At 49.3% G+C, this 14,003-nt stretch overlaps 1 protein-coding gene across 4 annotated transcripts in view; it reads right to left on the bottom strand.

Moving 5' to 3' along the window:
• ALMS1 (ALMS1 centrosome and basal body associated protein) overlaps positions 1–14,003 on the bottom strand; it is a 72,372-nt gene that overhangs the window by 46,613 nt on the left and 11,756 nt on the right. For all 4 annotated transcript variants that reach the window (XM_077301229.1, XM_077301230.1, XM_077301228.1 and 1 more), the window contains exons 2-3: positions 8,877–9,011; positions 6,622–6,817 (exon numbers count right to left, since the gene is read on the bottom strand). In XM_077301229.1, coding sequence (XP_077157344.1) covers positions 6,622–6,817; positions 8,877–9,011 — 331 coding nt within the window. The remainder of the gene's footprint in view (positions 1–6,621; positions 6,818–8,876; positions 9,012–14,003) is intronic.

Consider the following 14,003-nt stretch of genomic DNA (forward strand, 5'->3'; position numbering starts at 1 on the left):
TGCGGAAGCTGCTCCACTGTTGCCCCGTCCCCCAGGTCTTTGTGGCCGCCAGCCATGCCCCCCCCCTCCAGAGGGGGGTGGGACTATGACATAATGTCTGTAGCCACATTCATTTCAGGGGGCGCGCCAGAAGATGTGTTCCACTTCAAAGCTTAAAACCTTTTATGCCAAGCAATCCATTCTTTCTTAAGAGACTCAGGGTGACGAACGCCAAGTCGAGCAAAACAAAAGATTAAAACAATCTAGAGGTTCTTTTTTATTTAACAGAAACGTCATGCGTTTTCTAATTAGATTTCTTTTTGGGAGGCAACGCAAGAAACCGTCTTGTTTTACATCAAGGAGGAAAAGAGATTGTCACAATGACAGCACAGAAGACACAGGCCTGCCTATTCATTGTTAATCCAGCTAACACAAGGTCATTTCGAAACTCAACACCTCATGGCTGCCCCGGTCCCAAATTAACATGAGCAGGGAGCCAATCCTGCCCGTTCAGCCTTACACGTGTATCTATTTCTAACTGGACCCATCTTGAAAAAGACAGGACACCTCCGATAAGTCCTAAGTCCAGCAAAAAAGAACATTTGTTAGCCCTGAAATGCAGCTTCCACAGCTCATTCATTCATGTTTTGATTTCATGCATATGCTGCCCCTCTCCAGAAAATCTCAGGGTGGCTCACATCAGTGAATTTTAAAAACAATGCACACGATTTCAAATTTAAGTACATTAAAAGCAATTCATAGAATGAACATATATTTTTAAAGGGAAGTCTAATTTAATATATTTTTTATTTCTTTTATATATTTGATTTTTCATAAACATGGTGGTAACCTACTGTTAAGAGTAGCTCCAACTAATGTTTCTGTAGTATCCGGTTTGGAGCCCACCTTCTAAAACAGGGGTAGTCAAACTGCGGCCTTCCAGATGTCCATGAACTACAATTCCCAGGAGCCCCTGCCAGCATTTGCTGGCAGGGGCTCATGGGAATTGTAGTCCATGGACATCCGGAGGGCCCCAGTTTGACTACCCCTATTCTAAAATATGTATTATCTGAGGTCACCACTCTAAAGAAAATGGAAATAGAATTGTACTATTCAAAAATTAAAAATGCATATTATGCATTTTTAATTTTAAAAAATATATATATGCTCATTCTAACATGCTCTTATACAAGAGAGAATTTCACACAATGTATTCACTCCTGGCAGGTCAAAACGTGTTTGATCCGTTCTGTCATATGTGTTGTTTTTACTTTGGTGCAGGGGGTTGGACTAGATGACCCGTGAGGTCCCTTTCCAACTCTAATACATTATTGGTGCACTTTGTTGAAGAAATATATGTAATGATTTTTTAAGTATTGTTTTGCAGCTCAACTTTTGGGTTCCTGACTGCGGTTCAGGCTGGGTTCCACTTCCCTTTTCAGTTTTGCAGTTACTGGCCAAGCGTAGAGTGAAGGGTGAGGAGGGTTTGGGCTGGGGGCCCTGTTGGGTGCTGATGATGATCCCGGGTGGGAAAATGCCATCCTACAAACTTTCCCATAGAATCGCCGAGGGTCGGACATGACTGAACGGATGACAATGTCATCGCAAATCCCCCTCAAAGCCTTGAAAGACCCATGAGGGTCTTCTTCAAATAGGAGTAGTCAACCTGTAGTCCACCAGATGTCCATGGACTACAATTCCCATGAGCCCCTGCCAGCGTTCGCTGGCAGGGGCTCATGGGAATTGTAGTCCATGGACATCTGGAGGACCACAAGTTGACTAACCCTGCCTTAAATGGTGAAGAACAAGCATGCTCCGGATGCAGTGTGGCATTGCACATAATAAAAAAACCCCGGCAAGGCTGAAGTACAGAATGTCACTCTTATGGGGAGGGAGGGAGAGAAGCGTAACTGCAGTCAATTCTTTTCCTGCCTCTTGATTCTAACTGAGTGTAGCCGTAGGGGTACAGATTGCTCTGGAGGCTGGATGTGCTGTTTACCTTTTACTGGCACAGTCCGCATGCTTTGATTCCCAGCTTTCATTTTAAAACTTTCTAGTCTTCGTTGCGGGATACAAACGGAAGGCATGCGTTAAGTGCTTGGTGGTAACCAGTGTTGTGATGGTGGTGGTGGTGGGGGGGCGGATGCTGAATTCACACCTGCTGCAGGGACAGAGGGGGGCGCTCCAGAGCCTTAGAAAGATTACTGCCTCCCCCTCCCCACTACCTCCGGGAATCTATTTCTGCAATCCCCCCAATCTTTTCTCTGCGACGCCCACTGCAACTCCCTCAAATAGTATGAGGGGAAAAAAACCCACAGAAACAGTTCTGAAAATTTCCACGGAAAGCAGAATTGTGCAAACTTGCTTCATTTTCAAAATATATCCTGGTTTCTCCCTTGGCACGGAACCCGATTTTTTTCAGTTCAGAATACACATGCCCCCGAGTGCACCCAAAAGCCGCACACACACACACACACACACACACACACACACACACACACAAATTCACGCAATGCTTGGAGCATGCCACGGTTTCCAAGGGCTGCGCGGTGCGTTTGTAGTTTCCCGGCAACAGGACTGCGAAGCAGAGCAAAGCAATGGAAACAAAGGATCCATTTTCTGGGTTTATTATTCTTTCTTCTTCCCCTTGTGTGCACTACGCTCTTGGAGGGGACAAGATGTGCCTTCTGCGATTCGGTATCCACCGACAACCATTCAAGAAACCCTCAGAAAACATCAACAGGCCCTTTCTCCATCAACCAAATTAGCGAATAAGAATAGCTTGAATAAAAGCTCCTTTGCTTATTCGAAGCTAACAGTGTGGGGCCGTCCCCCTTTTGTATTTAGTACAGGATCGTGGGCGTCTGCTGCAGTAAGTTGGCACCATAGAACCATTAGATTGGGAAGGGGCCACACAGGCCATCCCGTCCCACCCCCTGCTCAGTGCAGGATCAGCATCAAGGATCCAGGAGGACCTGTCCAGCCGCTGCTTCAAAACTGCCAGAGAGGGAGAGCTGTGAAATTTTTTTCCCTGATAGCTAGCTGATACCATTCTACATCTAATTTAAGCCCTTTACTGTAGGTCCTCTCCTCTGCTGCCAACAGGAACTTCCCCCTGCCCTCTTCCAAGAGACAGCCTTTCAGATACCTCAAAAGAGCCATCCTCTCCCCTCTCCACCTCCTCTTCTCCAGGCTGAACATTCCCAAGTCCCTCCAGCTTTCTGCATATGGCTCGGTTCCCGGGCCCCAGATCCTCCTCCTCCTCCTCTGCCCCCTCTCCATTTTGTCCATGTCCTTTTTGAAGTGAGGCCTCCAGAACTGCACACAGGACTCCAGGTGGGGTCTGGCCAACACTGTATCCAGCATAGGGACTAGGATATCGTGCAATTTTGATGTGATACAGCCCAAGGCTGCCTTTGCCTTCTTGACCGCCGGATCACGCTGTCTGCTCCTATCTAGCTTGCAGGCCACGAGGACCCCGAGATCTCGTTCACACACACTGCCACCAAGTAGTGTACATCGTAAGCGAAGCTGCAAACATTCGTGCCTCCACCCCAGCTCTGCCTCTGGCAGTCGGAAAGGAGCGAAGAGACGGCAGCAGAGCGGCGAGGAAGGGAGCCATGTTCTGACACCAGCCCAAGAAACCGGTCTTTTCCCAAGCAACGTGTGAATGCAAGACTGCGAGGATTTTCAGCAGCAGCCACTTGCCAGCGAGGCCAAGGAACTAATCCTGAGGCAGGCAGCTTCTCCGGCACCACAAACCGTGCATTTAACTTTGGGAGGGCTGCAGGCTCAACACGGAGGGCATTGGGATGCAGCTGGAGGGCAGCAGCTGTTTTGTCGGCGGCAAATCCACATGCTGAGCTTTGAAGGACGCCCCAGGGGGAGTTCTGCACCAGGCAACGATTTGCACACACAGTCGGGGTCCGAACTCATCACAAAGCCCATGGGTGGGCAGGCCGCCTAACCCCAATCTCGGCTGTGCCACACTTGCCCACATTGCTTTTCCCTGTTATAACTAACTACCCACAGCAGGGACAGCCCCGGACCCACGAGGCTGAAAGCAAGGCTGCCCCCCATCTCAGTTGCTGTGGCAGTGAGCAAGGCCTTCAGGGCACTGCCCGGCTGATGGGGCATGGCAAGGTGTGTGGGGAGTTGCCCCCCCCTGACTGAACAGCTAGGGCTGGCTGGGGTGGGTCTGAGGGTCTGGCAGTGCAACCAGCTCCCTAATCCCCCCGAACACATGTGTAATACTGCCAGCCCCAGGTGGCAGGGGCTCATGGGAATTGTAGTCCATGGATATCTGGAGAGCTTTCGTTTGGTCACCTACAACATACCCGTCTCCAACCTGTGCATCGATCGCTACATAAACGCCAGCTGCATTATTTCCCAGTAAAAAGACACAAAACGACCCAGCTAACACGAGGAGAGCTGCCCCCTGGCCCCTTGGAAGGAAGTGGGGGTTCCTAATGAAATCCGGTATTCATGTACACCCCTCCAGCCCCCTGGCTGCGCCTGCTCAGTCACCAGCAACACCAGCCACTGGAGCGGACGGGAAGGCGAGGTTTCTTCCTCGAGCAGAGAGCTGGCAATGACAGCTCCACGCCCCGTGTCCCTACTCGAATCTACTTGAAACGTTTAGCCGGCCATTATCAAATCCCGACTCCGTGAGCAATGCGCATCGAGCCGTCCCGTGACTCGGCACACGTGAGCGCAAAGCCGAGCCACCTGGCGACGTAACGGCCGCCAGAAGGCAAGTGCCACGAGGAGGGCTCGGGACAAGCTGCAGGTCGTTTTCCTTCGCTGTTTTCCCAGGATTTCTAAAATGTTTGCTGGCGAGCGTTTCGTAAGGCAAATGTACTAACATGCCCCAAATATAGCTGTGCTAGTCATAGAATAATTATTAGCATCATCCATTTCTTAGCAGGTGTGCAAGCTTCCAGTTCTTTAGAGCAGGGGTGGTCAACCTGTGGTCCTCCAGATGTCCATGGACTACAATTCCCATGAGCCCCTGCCAGCTAACGCTGGCAGGGGCTCATGGGAATTGTAGTCCATGGACATCTGGAGGACCACAGGTTGACCATCCCTGCTTTAGGGGACTGCTAACATCTATTTCAATTCTGCTGTGACCCAACCTGACCGCGGAAAGATTGCACACCATCGGAGGAAAAATTTGGGCCAAGATTTAAGGAATGACACTTGGCGTCACTGAAGCTGGGGGTCCCCAACGCGGCGCTCCAGGGGCACCATGCAGCTTGATGACAATTTTCCTGGCAGCCACTGAGTATTTTTAGAAAGGATCAAGCCAGGTGTGCTCCTTCCTAATAGGGCTTCTGATTGGCCACACAGACAGCTAGCCCTGCAGCCTGGGTTTTATCCTATCCCTGTCTCTTCTTCCACAAATTTTTAGCATTCATCTTTTTATTATTAAATTTATAAGGTGCCTCTCACTGCTAAGCAGTCTAGAGGCAGCTGCTAATGGTAGCTAAGATATTAACTGATCTTATCAGTTAAAAACATAACACTAACAAAACAATGCACATAAACAGATCCAGCGAATGAAAAGCTAAACGGAAGAGCTCTGCTTTGCAGGCCCCGACTGACTCTGATGAGTCCTGCAGGGCCCATGTACCATCGGACAGCCGGTTCCAGGATGGGGTCACCGCAAAGAAGGCCCTCATTGTGGTAGATGCCGGTTGAACATCCCAGGAGCCAGACACCCTAAGCAGTGACAGGTTGAAGAACACAGAAGTCAAGGGGGAATATGTCAGAAGAGCTGGTCTGCCAGGTATGAAGACTCCAGACTGTTTAGGGCTTTAAAATGAATTTGATCCGGAACTCCACCAGCGGCCAGCAAGAAAGGATCGCTATGGACTCTCCGAGAAGAACATTTATGTTCAAACTGTGCAGGTGGGTTTGTAATGCCAGCTGTCAATAAGCCTAGCTTCCTTCTGTGATTGAGTCTCCTCTTCCCTATCAGCTTTGGTCATGAACAGTAACGATTCCCTCCTGGGGAGATCCAACATTGAACATGGATGCAGCCAAATAGGTAGCAAGAGCTTGGCAAAGGATTTGAGGGAAGGGGAGGGGAGAGGAGAGGGGAGGAGAAGAGAGGGGAGGATTGGACCCCCACTGGTGAGAAAGGTGGAAAATAAGTATGAGCTTTTGGCACTACCAGGAAATGCAAGTGGGAAGAAACAAGCTACAAGGATTTGAGTGAGAGCCTAGTGCAGGGGGTTGGACTAGATGACCCATGAGGTCCCTTCCACCTCTATTATTCTATGATTTGGTGGGGGGGGGGAGAGAGCTTTGGTAGAGAAGGATTTTCCCCTGCTCAGTTTCGTTTCAGCTTTAAACCCGGGCAAAGCTAAGCCTGTTAACCACTAGAACGAGAGAGAGAGAGAGAGAACAGGGAGAGAGATATAATAATTCATAAGAGGTCGGCCAAGAGGAACACACACTCATATTTAAAGAAAATCATCATTCCCATTCGGAACCTGCTTTTTCACATTTAAAAAATGTTTAGAGAGCAAGGCACAGCTGTGATCACCAAAGTTAAAGTCTTCAAAAGCCAGCCCTGAACCACAAACAGTCAAGAGTTATAAAGCAGCTTGTGTGCATTTAAGGCGTTACCGAGCCTACCCAGTAGCGGAGTGTGTGTTAAGTTCAAGGCATGCTGCCTTCTGGACGCCTCGCCTGGAGTGACCGGACCCCCTTCCAAAGTTGGAAACTCCATCAGAGCGGAAGTCCCGCTGGTCTGCCCGAGCCGTCTCCCCAGGGCCGCTCTCAGAGCGCTGGCTTCAATCTCCGTGTAAGGCTGGCACCATGTTTCCATGTCCTGGAGCAGAACGGGAAAGGAAAAAGGCAGACTTCTTCAAGGCAAGCTTTATGCAGCCTTTGGGTTTCTTGCACTACAGAGCAGCATTCAGACCGAGAGCAAAGGCAGGGAAACACAAGGCTCAGAGCTGGGAACCAGGCCCAGATACCTGTTAAAATACTAACCGCCAAACTTCCCCTCCCACGCTGCAGGCTTGATTCCCTGGCTATGGGAATCAAATCCAATTTCTTTCCTCCCAGATGCCCTGGCACAAACTCATTTTGCCCTACACTCCAAGCAGCAGCAAAAGCAGTCCTAATCCTAACGGGCCACCCCGGAAAATAAATTCCAGTCACTTTAAATGCAAATTGCTCCTAGCACACCTGGAAACACTTGCAGGTACTAGGCGCTATTTGGCGTACCTAGGACACCACGCACCTGCATTTCTTCCATCCTTACATAATCTGTTTCGGTTCGGGTTCGATTTTCACATCTTGTGTTGGGTGCAGCTACAAAAGGACGGCTGCAGCAGGAGGAGCCGGCAACAAAATGCATGCTGCAGCTTGCCTTCACTTGCACAGGGAAGGCTTTTGTGTTGTGGTGACAGCTGTTGTCGGAGCAACTTTTCCAAAAATCTGCACAGCCACTCAGAGCTCCAATGGGCAGTCAAAAGCCCTGATGAACAAAGGCCTGAGCTGTTTTAGGATGCTTAGGACTGATCCTGCGTACAGCAGGGGGTTGGACTAGATGGCCTGTGTGGCCCCTTCCAACTCTATGATTCTATGATTTTGTTGTGGGAGGGTGGCATGGAAAATAATAATAACAATAATATTTATTTATTTTATAAACTGTCCCCCAAAAGGCTCAGGGCGGTTTACATAAAATGGGAACAGTACAAGTATAGTGATGTTGTCCTTGTTATTGTTACAAGATAGTGATAGTAATACACATTGTAGAACGGTAGAATACAAGGAACACTGATTAATTTGTACTGAGGCCCAGTGGTTTGGGCGGATGGTTGGAGGGAGGCTTGGGGGGCTGGTGGGAAGAGGTAACTCGGATTGACCTCAACCCAATGTCTGGTGTAAGAACTTCCTTTTGCAGGCCCTGCGGGGGGGGGGGTGATGGCTCCACCCACTTTCTAAAAACACTCATCAAGCGCTAGGAAACTGCAAGCTGCTTTGGCACCCATGGGCAACACGTTGGGCACCAGAGAGCCTGATCAGCAAACCAGACACGTTTATGACTTTCTCTTACCCTTTGTGTTCTTGCCCAACGCAACCAACTCATTGGTTGCTTTCTACATTTATCTGTTTTAAAAAACGTTGCTTTTTTGCCTAAAATCAATTATTGCTACATTCCTTGGAGCGTTCAGTCTGCGACGCGTCCCTCAAACTCCCAAGCACCGCTACTGTAGGGGAGGAAGGAAAGGGGGAACTTTCCCTGCAGAGGTCCAGTAACCATTCAAGCCAAAGGATGAGTAGGTTGTTGCCGAACTCCTCACTTACAGCCAAAAAGGTGGAGCTCTGTGCCTTTCCCAAATCACTGGCTGCTGGTAGCAGTGAAAGACTGCTCCCCTCCACTTTTTTGGGGAGAGTCCCTTTTCTTGCAACGCCAACTGCGGGTGCTCCCCCAAAGTCAGGCGCCTCCAAGATTTGAGCCTGCGGGCATCTTTGGCATTCGGACACCGCCACAAAACAGCTGCTGCCGCTGACTGGCCCTTGTGCTGGCAGCTGCAGCCAAAGTAATATTATTTTTAACGACTGGCACGGCTCGTCAATCTCCGGTGCCCGATCAGAAGCCTTGCTTGACAAAATCCCCACAGGACCCTGCCCACTTTCTGGAAATACTTGCTGGGCACTAGAAAAAGGCATGGGTGGAGACCCTTGCCTTAAGTCAGGGGTGGCCAAAAGATGACCATGGACTAGTCCAGGGACAATTGGTGCTGCTGGCAGGGGCTCATGGGAATTGCAGTCCAGGGACTTCTGCAGAGCCACCGTTTGGGCAGCCCTGACTCAAGTCATCACAGACCCCCCCGCCTCCCTCCAGCAACAGGCCGACAGCAGCACGGAAGAGTTACCCGATTAACGGCTGACTGATGTCGGATGGCTTCTCCCAAAGAGATCCCGCTGGCGTTGGAAAGGTGGGTCACGCTGCTGCTTTGGCTGACCAGCTCTTCCGTCCATCCACGCCGCGGGGGAGTCGTTGCAATCGGCTGAAAGGAAAGTTATTTTTTTAAGAAAGGAGGAAGGGGGGGGGGCGGAAGACTGCATTTGGGGAAATTTCAGTCTGCAGAGCCATTACGGTGGCCACATTCGGTTGACGCTTCAGAATATTTTCACTTATTATTCAAGAGCCCTGCAGGAAGTTAAGCTGCCCAACGCAATCAACGGAACAGTTGTGGGCACACAGAACCCCCAGAACTCAGATAAAGAGGAGTACCGCATGGGCAAAGGGCTATAATGACATGGAAATTGCAGGAGGAACAGCAAAGTTTCAAAAAGCCCATCAGGTAATGGCTTCGCTGTCGGGGACTTCAGCAATACAATAAAGGAGGTACAGCGCTTGTGAGAACTCTTTTCCTTGCAGGACATGGAGGGTTCAAAAAGGAGAGAAGGAAGAGGTCAGAAATCGTTGGCTGAAATGCAAGGAGTTGCTCTTTCATTTATACCACTGGAGCAAAGTAGATTGACTTTTTAAAGAAAATTATTTCACTGGGACCTAGCTGCAGCTATTCTGGTTAAGATTATTTATTTTGGACAAATCTCGACCAAAAAACGTTAAACACAACGTTTAACACAGGAAGCAGACAGCCAGTCATCTTATTTATTTAATTTATTTATTTATCTGTTTATTTATTTGGATTTTTATACCGCCCATTCTTTACAGCTCTGGGCGGCTCTCATACAGGCCGCTCGATGCTACACCACAGCTGCTGGTTGGGCCAGCTCTGTTTTAAGAAGTCAGCCTGGAATGGCAGATTTTATTCCCACCCCCCATTTAAAATTCACAGCATTGCAGGCTAGAATTAAATAAAGAAGAGAAAGATTATGCAGGAAATGCTACCCTTCCCATCCTGCCAATATTTACAGTTTCACTGTAAACCACCCGGAGCTGGAAGGGAAGGTGGTATAGAACTGTTACAAATAAATAAATAACAAATCAAATGAATTCATATTGCAGTTCTGGCTTGCAAGTTCTGGGGAATTCTAAATAATTTCCAGTAAGACAACCTGCACCCATTAAACCCATCCCTGTGATATGGAGAGATATTTCAACAAGTCTCTGACTGCCTGTGCCAATGGAGAAAGAGGGATGCCCAGCCATTTCGTGGTTGGCACCGCCCCCTGCCACACCCATTCTGGGTTTGCCCCATCCACCCCCCGTCAGAATCCCCAAAGAAGGCATTAATGGTAAAGGTTGGGAACCTGACCTAGTTGTTGGAGAACTAAGCCCCCCCTCCCCCCCGCAATCCTGTTTTCCTACGCTGGAAGATGATCTTAATATGACAAGGCCCTGCATTTCCAGAAACTGGGTCCACCACCCACTGCAGGTGCTAACGGGTAGCCTTGTTGATCTGAAGACCCAAAAGAAATTCTGTCTAAACCTCCGGAAGAAGTTCCTGACAGTTAGAGCAGCTCCTCAGTGGAACAGGCTTCCTCGGGAGGTGGTGGGTTCTCCTTCTTTGGAGATTTTTAAGCAGAGGCTAGAGAGTCACCTCACGGAGAGGCTGATTCTGTGAAGGTTCAAGGGGGTGGCAGGTGACAGTGGGTGAGCGAGAGGGTTGTGAATGTCCTGGATGGTGCAGGGGGTTGGACTAGATGGCCCATGAGGTCCCTTCCCACTCTATGATTCTATGAAAAGAAACCCCCTGTCAAGCCTTGAATGAGGATCTCCCTGTGCCACCTCTTCAGAGCCGTGCTCCAGACACCTTGCGACAAAAACCACAGGAGAATATTAAAGACAAGACGCTGGTCAAAAACAGCAAAAAATCTGCCTATAAAACAGAAACAGATCATTTAAAAGCGGGTTAAGATAAACTCCCTAATTGAAAGGATGTTATTTTGGCAAGACGCCTAAAAGAACGTCAAGTAGGTGCCAGGCGAGACTCAAGGGGGAAGCGCTCCACAGGAAACACCCAGTTCACGCACCCTGGAACGTGGAACTCTGGATTTTGCAATCAGGTAGAGATCGGGCATTAATGTCCTCATGTGAGGGGGGCTTCTTCCAGGGTTCTAATTTACGGGACCCCAATGCGGTGTCCATGAGCATCATGGCACCCACCGACAACTTTCCTGGTACCTGCCGATTTTTTTTTTAGAAAGTAAAGGTAAAGGTATCCCCTGTGCAAGCACCAAGTCATGTCTGACCCTTGGGGTGACGTTTTCATGGCAGACTCAATACGGGGTGGTTTGCCAGTGCCTTCCCCAGTCATTACCGTTTACCCCCCAGCAGCAAGCTGGGTACTCATTTTACCAACCCCGGAAGGCTGGAAGGCTGAGTCAACCTTGAGCCAGCTGCTGGGATCGAACTCCCAACCTTATGGACATAGCTTCACACAGGAAGTCTGCTGCCTTACCACTCTGCGCCACAAGAGGCTCTTTTAGATAGTAGGCAGGGCTATTTGTTCAGGGAGACTCGATTGACCATGTCAGTTTTTAAATATGCTGCTTGGGCCACAGGTATCGCCACAACGCGAGGATCCTTGCTGCGTAACGGAGGATAATCCAGCGCATGGCTGGCCATGCCTCTCTTGGCAGCCGTTTTGTCGACGCCCCTGCTCACACTGTGTCACAATGCCAAAGGTGCCCACGAGCACCCCTGCTCTAATTTATCTTAAATGTAAGAGGGGGTGGGTCCCCGTCTACATCTGCAACTTTGTCAGTTATAAAAAACTGAACACCCCCTCCCGGGCAGCATGGCACAGACGCGCTGCCACATCGGTACTTATGCCAGCACTTGCCTTGGAAACCACAGTCCTGGGAAAAGGAAGCCAGAGCTAGCGCTTGAGAGAAAATGTCCCCTTCATTGAGTCTTCCAGGAAATAAGGCTACTGAAATAAATTCAGGAAGTGGATGGCCTTCGCTACCGAAGGAATGTGGGTGTAAAAAGGGTTGTGGGGGTGTCTCTAAATATAGCTGTCCCTAGCTGAATGACAGATGTCTGGTTCTACTCGAGGGAGGAAAATAACTTTCATTGTTAGGGTTGCCAAGATTTGGTTCCGTTTAGCTGAAAGCCCTGTTAGCTCTCCTTATGAGTCAAAATATTTTAAGCAGATGGCATTCCCAGGTATCAGTTGGCCAGGTCACCTCGAAATGGCACCAAGGCACCCAATATTTTCAGCCATTGTATAATTTCAGTGTCTGCCGGCAATGTGAGGAGGGGCCGTGGCTGAGAGGCATGGCCTCTGCTCGGCATGCAGAAGGTCCCAGGTTGAATCCCGGTCAAAAGGACTAGGCCATCGGTTCTGCAAAAGACCTCAGCCCGGCACCCTGGAGAGCCGCCCCCCACCTGGGAAGACTGTGATGGCTTGGATGGAGCAAAGGTCTGATGCCGTAAGAGGAAGCTCCATGGGTTGGTCCTTAAAGGAAATGGCTAGGTATTGGATCCAACCTGTGTTTCCACTGGTGAAAAAAGGACCACCAAAAAGGTTCCATGTGGAATCCTGGGATCTGCTTGGACAAAAGCCATGTGGAACGGGGGGGAGGGGGGGGACGACAATAAGATGGGGAAACGGATGTCATAGAGTCCAAAACCAGACCAAGTCAACGCTCATTTATTATTTCACATCAAGATGTTCTCCTATAGGAGACAAAAATAAACAGACACGTCCTTCTCATCTTTGCTTGCTTATATGCAAATTTAAATTTTACCCCATTCAGTGGACAAACTTATTTCCTAATCAGCTGCTCTCTATACCTGCTCCGATATTCAATTCAATTGAGGGTTTTTTAAGACACAGAATCACAGGATTGGGAGGGCCCAATGCCACATCATGCCAGCGTTGCTTAGCAGAGATCATGCGTTCCTCCTGCAGGAAAACTGACAGGAGATAAAAAAAAGCTACATGACTTAAAAGGAACAAAGGGCATCACAACACAACTGACAGCCAGGGCAATTCTGTTGACACCCGCCCACCGCAGCCGCATGTCAACCACACCCCCACCTTGGCCAAGGACAGAGGGAGGTGATCCACCAAAGACTCCATCCGTGGCCTCACGGTGCCCTTCCACGAGCACAAAACCAGAATCCGGCAGACCCAAGGACTTGGCTGTGCTTCCTGCTGTCTGAACCACAATCACAGCGGTTCACAAAAGAGCGCCCTGCAAGGATTGGTTGGAAGAGACTGCAGGCAGCCGCCTCTTTTAACAAGAAGACCAACAAGCTGTGGAGGTGAGTAACCCAAGCGAGCTTGCCACCCTCCAGCTAACCGGGGAGAGAAACGTCAACCAAAAGCTCATCACCGCTCTAGCCTGGGAAACAAACCTGGTTCTCCGGTTTAGATGCTGCCACTCTTAACCACTACACCATGCTGCATAAATGCCATCAAGCTGCAGTCTATATACAGGGACCCCAGCAAGGGCTTTCAAGGCAAGCAAGAAGGAACGGTGGCTTGATGATCCCCCATCCAGGCACCCACCCTGCAGGGCTTCCCAGATCAGGCACCACACTGCCTTCCCTCCCACCTGGGATTACCTTGAGCAAAATACCTGTTAACACAGTCTCCGCCCAAAAACTCTGAGTTAAGCATTTATCTCCGAACTTAATGAGATGCATGGGGAAGAAATCTATACAGCACTTTCCTGTCAGATTTCCAGCTCCCTTTATTTAGATGAATCCATCAGGTGCTTTATTTAAGATTGCCATTAAAGAGAACCAGCTGACAATGTGAGCATCAACTGGAGTCGTTGTCTGGTAATTAAATACAAAGGCCTTTATTTTAAAAGGCAGGTTGTTCATAGGCTACAGGGAAGCGTTCTAATTGGGTAAAAAGGAAAGAGAACTGAACGAGACGCAGATGCTGCCCGCTGGCAAATCAGAAAGTGGAGCGAGATGAACCAGGAACGATACAAACCATTGTTAGCACAGTGGCAAAATGCATTAAGTATTGATTTTAGGTTATGTTAAAACCCGGATCATTGGGTGGGTGTTCTGAACGCTGCGCAAGCAGATGACTAAAGATGACAGGGCTTTGGAAGCCCCCATA

Source organism: Paroedura picta, chromosome 10 (genome assembly GCF_049243985.1).
Source record: "Paroedura picta isolate Pp20150507F chromosome 10, Ppicta_v3.0, whole genome shotgun sequence".
Taxonomy (NCBI): domain Eukaryota; kingdom Metazoa; phylum Chordata; class Lepidosauria; order Squamata; family Gekkonidae; genus Paroedura; species Paroedura picta.